This window comes from Ursus americanus, chromosome 25 (genome assembly GCF_024610735.1).
Source record: "Ursus americanus isolate L20-20 chromosome 25, mUrsAme1.1.p, whole genome shotgun sequence".
Taxonomy (NCBI): domain Eukaryota; kingdom Metazoa; phylum Chordata; class Mammalia; order Carnivora; family Ursidae; genus Ursus; species Ursus americanus.
Window position 1 is genome coordinate 6,044,804 of NC_142151.1, and position 11,412 is coordinate 6,056,215.

The following is an 11,412-nucleotide window of genomic DNA, read 5'->3' on the forward strand; positions in this document are numbered from 1 at the left end:
TTGCTTTTGTTCCATCTGTTCTTTGTTCCCCTTTTCATCTTTTTCGATCTTCTTTTAGATTGAGTACTTTTAGGATTCCATTTTATCTCCGCTGGTGAATTAACTATAACTCTTTGTCTACACACACCATTTTCATTACCTCACTTTCCATTCACTCTAAAATCCATTCTAATTTAGTCTTTCTAGCTTCTGGCCCAATATCTTCCACCACCATCACAAACAAGCAAACAAACAAGAAACAGCACTTGTTAGGACTTCCAATGAGCTTCAATGTTGCTAAATCCTATGCTTTTATCAGTTCTCATCTTACTTGACTGTTCAGTAACATTCCATAGTTTACCCTCTGTCCTATATTACTCTTTTCTTGATTTCCATGAAATCATATTCTCTAGATTGTCTTGGATTTTTGGCCACAAGTTCTTGATCACCTTTGCACCTTAATTTCTATGCAGCCTGTAACTTTCAGGCTCTGTGGGCTCAGTTCTAGCCCCTTTTCCTGTCTTTCTCAGCATCTTCGAAACATGGTCCTCAAGAATTATGAAGTAGTTCATAGGCATTTTCAGAGGAGAAAATAAAGAAATTTGTTCATATACATTTTGTAAAGTTGAAATGTAAGAGTAATAATGATTTTCATGAAAACCTTAATTTCTTTAAAGTTACCAACTCACTATGTCATTATGTTCAATCTATGTTGATCAGTTCATATCAGCTAGTGTTCAGCAAATATGGTGGTGTGAAACCAAGTAAACTTTCACATCATTTTCAAACAAAGCCCCAAATCAATTTACTTTGTTGATAGGGGAGAGAAGAGAGCAAGACTAACAAGGCATTCCTCAGCTAAAACAGGTAAAGGTCCTGATATCACTGGGAAACTGTCAGTCCAAATTTAATGCCCAACTTAACTGTTGAAAAAAATAAGCTACTGACAAAATTTCTTTATTAAATGACTCCATTGGAAATCACATAGTATCAATGGCATATGTCATGAGAGAGCAACTATTATCACATGAGTGTTTCAGCATATACCTTGTTTTAAAATTGAACAAACTACTTGTGGACAAAACATAAATCAGTTCTTATAGCATATATACTTGGTAATGAGGCAGAAGTATTCAACTTTTTGTTCTGCTTATCAGTGAAAACTCACAGCACAAGGGAAGACAGTTTTCATTTAGATGATGATGCTTCTGTGAGCTGTGACATGGGCTGGAAAAGGTGTAACCTACTCAAAACTGACAGACTACAAGCTATACAAACAGCAAGAAAACGTGTTGCTGCATCACTGAAGGGTGTTTTAAACACATGGAACAATTAGAAGTAAACAATATGCCTCCTGATTGTAATTGACTGTTGAAGGAAATAACCAAAATTAAGTATCAGCAAATCTTGACAACTCAGTATGTACTCTCAAATGTGTGGAAAGAAATGGCAGTGTTTGCAAAACCACCCTTCTACTTTAGTTTAAAGGGTGTCAAGGAAAAAAGTGCTGACAAGAGTTTCCAAAAGGACAGATCAGATAAAAATATTTCTTTATGATGCTGACAACACGAATAGCCATTCTTGATTTCTAGAGGCCTGCTTAAGTATATAGCTAAAACACACTCAGCATCTGAAATAACCTAAACCTACTATTTCAAGGCCAAAATTCCCCATTTTTAATGAGGAGAACAACATACCATATTTTTCAGTCACGAAACTATGCTACAAATGGTTCGATTGCTAGGGTGTGATTCTTTCCCGGAATCTGATGGCTTTCTTCACTCATCAGAGAGTGAGATTGATTTTATTACTGGGGATATATAAAGAACACATCCCAATGTTACAACAAAACACGAACAGATACCTTTCAGAGACTGAAGTAATCAAAGAATGACTAAGAATACATTTGCTCCTATCTTCCAAACATTCAGGCTGGTTGAAACATTCGCTCCTACGGTTACTTAATCTTTTAAGTGTGTCAATTTGGCAACTGATTGAACACTAGGAATAGTCTTCAGGGAGAAATCTTCTCATCCTTTCTCAATATGTGTTTGATCTTGGCATTCTAAAACATCTGACAGAGCCAGCGAACACCAGTTGCAAATCTTGACAATCTATAATTATAACCTGGAATTTCCTAATTTAGTAGAAATAAAGGGTAAAAAAACAAAAATCAGGGACACCTGAGTGGCTCAGTGGGTTAAGCATCTGTCTTCAGTTCAGGTCATGACCCCAGGGTCCTGGGATTGAGCCCCATATTGGGGTCCTTGCTTAGTGGGGAGCCTGCTTCTCCCTCTCCTTCTACGGGCCGCTCCCCCTGGTTGTGTTCTCTCTCTCTCTTTCTGTCAAATAAATAAATACATGATCTTTAAAAAAAATCAGTATCTGGATCTAACCTATATCGCAAGCAATCTGTCACCAAGTTAGAAACATACTTTGTAAGAGGCTGCAAAAACATCTTTTTTAATAATGAAAACAATTTTTTAAATACTACTTTCTTGTTTAAAATTGCTGATCTGCATGGATGCTGAAGGTCTGAGAAACACTGTCCTAGGGGTCTCACTTACTGTCATGATTTTAAAAACCATCCACATAGACTAAGGCCAAAATCACCACTTCTAGCCCAGTCTCCAGACCCACCTACCCGGATGCCTCTTTAACTTTATTGTTTCAATGCTTCATAGGCATGTTAAACCTATAATAGGCTCAAAGCCAAAATCTTGATCTCAGCCATATCTTCCCCTTTCCCAATCTCCCTATCTCAGTGAAAATATTTCATTCCTCCCAGCTGCCTGTGCCAGAAACCTAGCACTCTTCATCCAAAGTGCAGCCTGAACTGATCCACCTCTGTGTCTCTCGCCCTGCTATCACCAGTTTAGTCCAAATCACCTTCATCTTCACCCTGGACTACATTATAGCTCCCTAAGTGGTCTTATAACAACCTTTCCGATGGCCCTCTGCATTAGTTTTTGATAGTTGCTGGAGCAAATTACCACAAACTTAGTGACTTAAAACAACACAAATTTATTATCTTACACCTCTGTCGAAGTCTGACATGGAACTCACTAGGCTAAAATCACCATAGGCTTGATTCCCTTCTGGAGGCTGTAAGGGGGAATCTGTTTTGTTGGCCTTCTGAGCTTTTAAAAGCTAAGCACATTTCTTACCTTGTAGCCCCCTCAATTAATCTCCAAAGCCAGCAATGTTGACTATTCTTCCATAACAACATCTTTCTCTGACTCACTTCTTTTGTCTCCTCCTTTTGTTTTTAAGGATGCTTGTGATTACGCTGGGCCCACCTAGATAATCCAAAGTAATCAATCTCCCAATCATAATGTCAGCTGATTAGTGACCTTAATTCCGCTTTGCTAGGTAACCTAACATAGTCACAGTTTCTGGGGATTAGGATGTGGGTATCTTTGGGAGGCCATTATTCCGCACTTCCTAATATGTGACTCATTTTCCACACAGCAGCCAGAATGATCTTTTTAAAAACAGATATGTTCCTTCCCCTTCCTACATAAAATCCTCCAATGGCTTCCCACTCCTCCAAGGATGAAATTCAAAATCCTAAACATGTGCCACAGAGCCATGCTTGGCTAGTTCCTGCCTACATCCTGGCCTCACGTCCTGGCTCACCGGGTTCCAGCCACACATGCTTCTCTCTGCCTTGAACACCAAGCTCCTTTCTGCCTTAGGGTCTCTGCTCATGCTGGCTTTGCCATCTAAATAGCCCTCCTCAGCTCCCATCCAACCTTTACCTGGCTAACTCTTGCTCAATCCTTCAGATCGCTGTAAAAGTGGCTTTCAGAGAGTGGACTTACCTGATGCCCCAGTCTAATATTAACTCCCCCTACTATACATTGTCATTGTTCTCTTTTTCTTTCAGAGCTTTTGCTGCAATTGCAGTTAAATGTTATTTGTGTAATTATTGGCTTAATGTCTGCCTCCCTGCACTGGACTGCAAGCCCCTAAGGGATGGGACCTAGTCTGTTTCATTCACCATTGTAAATGCTGAGGCTCAGAACTGATTGGCTTATCGTAGGTGCTCAATAAATAGATGAGTGCTATCAGATAGTATTTCACAAGCAGATCCAACTCTTAGAGGGTGAGTTGTATAAGCCACAGACCTCAACATTCTGCGTATTTTAGACCAGGTGGGTCATACTCACCATTTCACCTCACTCCATCCTTCAAACCTGTCACAAACGTCTGCCTCCAGCCTGTATCACAAACTCTGATACTACAGAAACCATTAGACTCATTCCCTTAGCCTTGTGCTGCAGCTGCTGCGGCCATTCTGGGGAGGCCACATCGTTTCCCTACTGCTGCATCACTAGAAAAAAGTTCTAAAAACATGGGAGTTGGTGCCACAAAAGGGTCGTAATTTTTCTGCAGCTCAAGAATCCTTCTTTTTCTTTGACTCCCTGTGTCTTTCCTCACAGGCCCTTCTTTATCCACTTTAAATCTTATATCCTAAGTCAGACTGGAAAGAATATGTGTTCTGGAGCCAGAACGTCCTAGATTTAAAACCTGGCTCTGTCCTTATTCGGAAAGGTCACCAAACTTTGAGACTTAGTATCATCCTTGGAAAAGGGAGGCTAATTATTTATTAATTCCTATTTATTCCTAATTATTCCTGATTATTTATTAATTCCCCTCACACAGGTTTCAGGTAACCTCAATGTGGGCACACTTTGTTGAGCGCTGCTTCAGCCACCAAACACTGGCACATCACAGTACTAACAAGCTTAACTCAATCCACTACTGGGACAATTAGAAAGAATGCCAAGACACAGGGATCAGTACGAACCCATGATTGTATGTGGATCTAGGAACACATCTTCATAGACACTATGTTTGCTGCAGAACTTTCATTTCCAGGAACAGATCCTACCTCCATCCTCCCCCAAGCCTGAGGGACGCTGCCTGATTTAGAACAGATATTACACAGATGTTAGTTACCACCACCCACAAGCCCTCCATCCTCATTCTCTGAAAATGCCCATAGTGAGACTTGACTCATCAGATATGCACTTTTCCCATTTCACTCCTTTATCCAAACTGTACTTGCCATTCTCTTTCACCTTTGGGGTCTGTGGTCATTTTGCTCCTTTGCCCTTCCCAAAGGACCACTTCTATAACTTTGACACCTGGCTCGAATGTAAGTTACGTTAGTAAACCTTCCTAGTCCCCCAGTATCCTCTGGTATCACTTCCACTCCCCAAACTATATTGCAAGACCCCTGAGGGGCAGACTCTGACTTGATCCATGTTTTTAATGCCCCTCCCTGGTGTCTAGAATGTTTTATATGTGGTTGATACTTAGTAAATATTTGTTGAGTGGGTGAAATAATGAATCACTGATTGGTTTCTCTGGTAGTCCAGCTTTGACATACCAACTTGGATCTGTCAGAGAGACAACCAGTAGAGGTGCCCATCACCTGGCTCAGGAACAGGGTCAGGACTGAAAAGGTACATTTGGCAGGCATATTCACTACAGTAGTATCTGAAGCCTTGGAGCTCACCACAACAAGGATGTGCTGAGAAAAAACAATGGTTAACAGGAGAACGTTTCAGGGATAGAAGGAAGTGCAGTTAAGATTATGATTCAAAGATAAATCATAAAAAGAAGAAATCCAAGGCAGTACAGTCCCAGGAAAAGAAAAAAGAGAGTCCTGAGAAACACCTCTAGTGTATGCATGCTGCAGAAAGACAGAAGAGGTTGGAGGCACAAAAGTCACTACTAATGTGTTGATTCAAAAGTTTCTGGTGACCTCCTAGCAAGTGAGGTGTTAGGGGTAGAGGTGGGGCTGAGGAGTAGAGGTATGAATAAGAATGACAAAAAGTCTAAGACTATTCTTTCAAGAAGCTTGACAGAAAAAGGAGAGATAAGAATCATAGTGCCAAGTGAGTCTGGAAGCAGCTGTGAATATAAAATAACAGAAAAAGATGGCTCAGCAGGTAAAGCACAGCACCAATACACACACGTTATCACTGCCGTCACCCAGGCAACAGAACGCAGTAACACAGACACGGGTACTCATATGATTCTGCTGCATACTCACCTGCGTGATCCTGAGAAAATCTTCCCCTCCCTTAGGAACTCATCAGATTCTTTTAATAATATGCGTTCATATGTGGAAAGGAATTATGGAAGAGTTTATCATTGAAAGTAAGGTCTTAATACTGCAACACATGGGTTTGTAATCTTACAGATGTTTGTCATTTTTCAGTTTCCTTCATCAGTGTGAGAAAAGGAAACTGAAACTCCCTCATATGTAACAGTGATTACTTACTCCAATCGCAGCAAAGAGGAATAAGACACAAGAGGGCAGAGAAAGGCAGGATAAAGTCACGGTATATAGAGTCAAAGCAGTGATGGCAACCCTTTCAATTCCTTTCTACAGATTTTGCCACTTTTCTAAACTGGGGGACGTTAGTCAAGGGCTACCTCCCCCAGGTGGATGGCACACTGCCAAGAGCTCATATCAGAACTGAGTGTGCCTGCTGCTTCTGTCAATCAGATCTGCCTTGGCAGGGACATTATGCTTACTTCAAGGTGCCTTGTCAGTGAAAAGCTTGAGTAGATACCACTGACCTCATGACTGTCTTCAAAGATAAAATAAAATTTTGTACTGAGACAAAGTTTATAACTCCTTGGTTATCTTGTTTTAGGTTTCTCCCCCAAGGAAATGCTGAAAGCTCAGTAATGATTTTCCACACTCACAGCATGTCATGGAGACTTTTCACTTGGAAGGGGCAGCTGATTCTGAGTATTGCCATGGCCAGCATCAGTGTAACATTTTCTCAAAGCCACTTGTGAGTAGAATACAGTATCATACAGAAGGTACATTTGCAATAGGAGGTATATCTGCAGCTCATAGGTGGTAAATTAAGGCCATAGATGCTATCAAAAATATACAGAAAGTAACTAGGCAGAAGTCCTCAATTAAAGCAGTTCATGGTAGCCTTGCTTCACAAAGTAGGATTTATTCTCTCATTCAATGGTAAGAAACGGCAAATAGTAATTTCGATCGATGGGTAATGCAAAAGTCATCTGCATTTATCTTTAGGATACACTGTAGTTTCGTTTTTGGTTTTTTTTTTTTTTAATTCCCACTATGTTTGGCTTAGGGGAACATTAAAATTAATTTTCATTCCATGAGCACAGCTGGACAAAGAGTCCAGATGCCGCTTCTATTAATATAAACTAACAAACTACTAGAGAAACACACATACAGAACGTTGACTGTATTTTTAAAAACTAAACCGTCCATATTGACGGAATTCATATGTTCTAGGAAGGAAACAAGTGTCAGTAAGAAAATACAGTAGCACTAAGACTTACTAGGGTAGCACGGTAAGGGTCGAAAGAAGAATGTGGGATTATATGTGGAAGGGTCGCCACTATTAACAAAGGTCAGTCTGCTCTAGTGAAATCAAGCAAAATCGTTCCTTACAAGGAAATGAGATAATGCTATATAACAAACCAAAATTTATAAGACATTCACTCATGTCTTTATAATCCTTACAAACATACAAATGATCCCATAGCGACTGCTAATGTATATGTGATGGAGGAGGGAGAATGAACAGTAGGAGCAAAGGACTCCCTCTAGTACTAATCCAGTCACCTTTGCTAATTCAACAAATATTTACTGAGTGCCTACTAAGTGCCAGGCTCTGTTCTCTAACCTGAAGATATCGAAATAAACAAAACAGACAAAAATCCCTGCCCACAGGGAGCTTACAGTATAGTGAAGAATTTGAAACTTGTGACTTTGAGCAAGACAGACCTAGGTGACTAAAAAATTTGTTATGGAGAAGCCAAGACAAAGGAATTGCTAATAAAAACTGAAGACACACATGCCAGATGCACATATACACACACACACATACATGTACAATGACAGAAAATGAAGACTGTTGATGACAGTGAAACTGAATATAAAAGCAGACAGCACATTCTCATAATTCTAAATTATTTTTACTAAAATCAAATACCAGCAATTACTTTCCTGTGATGTGGCCTGATACTGCAGAGTTATATGTATGAAACCCCTCCCAAAAAAACTTATCTGACGACCAGTTACATGAATGCAGACCAACAGACTAGCTTCTACTGGATAAAAACTTAAAAACGTAACAGAATTAACTGATAAACACTCCAACTCATCTGGAAATACATTCCAGAAATGGAAAAAAAAAGTGTTGATTACAGCAAAAGAGTATTGCAAGTATGAAAATGGGGTTATAAGTAAATTTGGGCAGTTATCTCGGCATACGGGGTAGTTTCACACACTCAGTCCAACAATTTGCTGAAACGGGATTCTGCCATTTCCCCAGTCAACTCCTAAGGTGTACATTTGCCATGTTACTAGGCGATTTCAACTCTAACGAGATGAATGGAATACTCTGGGCAAACAGATTCCACTCCTTGAGAGCTGCACATTAAATAAACGTATAAAAGCAAAGCAGACAAAAATACAGGCAGACAGAATGCAAATACTGGAGTCAAACAAGGAGGGAGACAAGACCTGCAGCTGAAAAGTTCCAGGTCATCAGTTCTGTCCACTGGAAAAAAAAAAAATCTAAGAACTTCACCATATAAAGGCTTAGAACATACACTCGGTCCCCTCAAGTCTGAAATGACTGTCCACCAAGAAGCGAAAAAGAGCACTGATGGTTCCTCTTAAGCCCATTCAAGACACGGGCGTCGAGTCCCCTAGCTTTAGATGGATGGGACTGGCAGGTACACCCGAGGCAAAGGCAGAGGAACACGTCCCAAGCCCTGGGACTCCGATTAGGAAGCAAAACACAAAGTTTAAAAAGACGGTGAAGGGGAAAGGGGGAGGCGGAGAAACCACAGCAAGTCAAATAAATAACTGTAACAGAAAGCAATAATGCGTTGGAGAACCCACGGAGCCATCTCCACCGCTCAAAAGCCAGAGACTACAGAAGCCGCAAGGGCCAGGATCTTCGGGGCCCCGGAACTCAACACCCAGCCTGAAGCGGGTGAGGGGGAGCAGTTCCCGGGAACCCCCTCCCGCCCCTCTCCCCTCAACCCCGCCCATTGGGTCCGCCCCGTCCCGCCCGGCTACTCACCGGATTCGCTTCCCACATAACGGTGGCGAAATCGAGCGGAGAGAGCCTGGGGGAAGGGGCTAGCCGCGGGGCCGGGGTGTTGGGTTTTTTCCGAGGGTCCCCGGGAGCGAAGGGATGGAGAAGCAACCTTTATGTAGGCCTTCCTTCTACCCCGCCCTGTCACAAGCCAGCGTCTTCGGACCACCGACCCTCCCGACTTCCGCCCGAAGCCGGCCAACCAGCGCTGGCCCCGCCCCGCCCCCGGAAGCTCGTCCCGCCCCAGCCTCTCCCTTCCGGGCTGGTGGGCGGGTCATAGTGGGCGGGGCTTGCGAGTATCAGATTGTAAGGGAATTAATGGGCTTCTGCTCCAATCACCCTTTAAGTGCGATGTCCGCGCTGCAACGTCCCCGCTAAGTGATACTCATGCCGCGGTTGGTTGTACTTCCTCCAGTATTGATCACTATGTAGTGAGTGTAGTGGCCAAGAGTCAGACAGGCCTGGGAGTTAATCCAAGCGGGGCCAATGGCTTTTGGGACAAACTTCACTATCTTTTAATTTCCTCATCTTCAGAATGGAGAGAATAATAGCATCTACCTCAGTGTGCAGTGAGATCATTTAAAACACCAACCACAGTATTTGGTATGCAGTAAGAGCTCAATAAGCGACAGTTATTTCCCAGACACCGTGCTAGGCTCTGGAGCGCTAGACCCATATGCAGTCCATGCCCTCATGGAGCTTAGAGTCTAGGGGAAATAAAACAAAAACAAAAACAAAAAGTAAGTAATTTGATATATAAGAGGTGCAGTAGGTTAGGTAGTATGGCAAGTACAGAGTTTTATGAGAGCATGCTTACCTAGGATAGGGTGTCTGCTTTCCCTTCTCCCCCCTACAGAGTTTAAGCTAAGACCTCAAGGATGTACTACTGAAGTTACCTGGATAAAGAGCTCTAAGAAATGGGGAGAATCTTCTAGGCAAAAAAATAGAATCTACCCAGGGAAAAGGAAAAAGAAACAGTTTGTCATATATCCTTCTGGGCTTTTCCATAACTCCACACATAAAAAAAAATTTTTTTTTTGTTCAAGGAATACCTACCGATTTAGAATGTGATTCTTTCACTTAATATCATGTGGATACCCTTCACTCCAATATATAAAAATCTATTTCATCATTTTGAAGTAGACTCATGGCATGCTAAGGTTTGTATGCATATCTCACACACACACTTTTGAAATAATCCATTGTGACAGACATTTAAGTGCTTTTCAATTTTTTACTATTCTAAAAAGTGCAGCAATAAACATTCTTGTACAGACGTTTCTGTACAATTTTCCATTTACCTCGTTGGAATTAGTTCTTATAAATGGAATTGTTTAGGGGCACCTGGGTGGCTCAGTTGGTTAAGCATCTGACTGTTGGTTTCAGCGTAGGTTATGGTCTTAGGGTCCTGAGATCAAGCCCCACTTGGGGCTTGTCCGTCTCCCTCCCCCTTTGCTCCTGCCCCCTTTCCGCACTCATGCACGTGCTCTTTCTCTCTCTCTTAAAGAAATAAAATCTTAAAAAAAATAAATGGAATTGTTTAATAAGAGATTATAGAAATCTCAAATTTTGATACATTTTACCAAACTATACTCAACAAGAATGTGTAAATTTGAAATCTCTAGTTTCTTCTTGTAAATGGACTGAAATAGATTTCACCTTATTTTGTTCCTACTGTACTTTTTGCAAATGGTTAACCAGTTGCCCCAATATCACTTGTCGGATAATCTTATTCTTTCCCCACTACCTTGAAGTGGCACCATTAATCACGAACTAAATGTGTGTGTGTGTATCTGTTTCTGAGCACTCTTGTCTATTCTATCAGCTATCTGCTTATTTCTGTGCTATGTCACACTTTTTAAAATTTTTTATTATGTTCAGTTAGCTACCATAAAGTACATCATTAGTTTTTGATGTAGTGTTCAATGATTCATTAGTTGCGTATAACATCCAGTGCTCATCACAACATGTGCCCTCCTTTTTTTTTTAAAGGTTTTGTTTATTTATTTGAGAGAGAGAGAGAGAGAGAGAGCATGAGCAGAGGGAGAGGCAGAGGCAGAGGGAGAAGCAGACTCTCTGCTCAGCAGGGAGCCCGGCGCGGGACTCGATCCCAGGACCCTGGAATCATGACCTGAGCCGAAGGCAGATGCTTAACTGGCATCCCAGGTGCCCCAACATGTACCCTCCTAAATACCCATCACCCAGCTACCTCATCCCCACATTGCCCTCCCCTCTGAAACCCTCAGTTTATTTCCCGGAGTCTCTCATGGTTTGTGCTATATCACACTTATAATCATTGTAGCTTTGTAAT

General features: G+C 41.5%; 1 protein-coding gene across 3 annotated transcripts in view; it reads right to left on the reverse strand.

Annotated features, from left to right (window-relative positions):
* PARP11 (poly(ADP-ribose) polymerase family member 11) overlaps positions 1 to 9,294 on the reverse strand; it is a 42,424-nt gene extending 33,130 nt beyond the window's left edge. For all 3 annotated transcript variants that reach the window (XM_045781167.2, XM_045781169.2, XM_045781168.2), the window contains exon 1: positions 9,087 to 9,294. In XM_045781167.2, the coding sequence (XP_045637123.1) occupies positions 9,087 to 9,104 (18 nt within the window). In that variant the 5' untranslated portion in view covers positions 9,105 to 9,294. The remainder of the gene's footprint in view (positions 1 to 9,086) is intronic.
* Between the last annotated feature and the right edge of the window lie 2,118 nt (positions 9,295 to 11,412).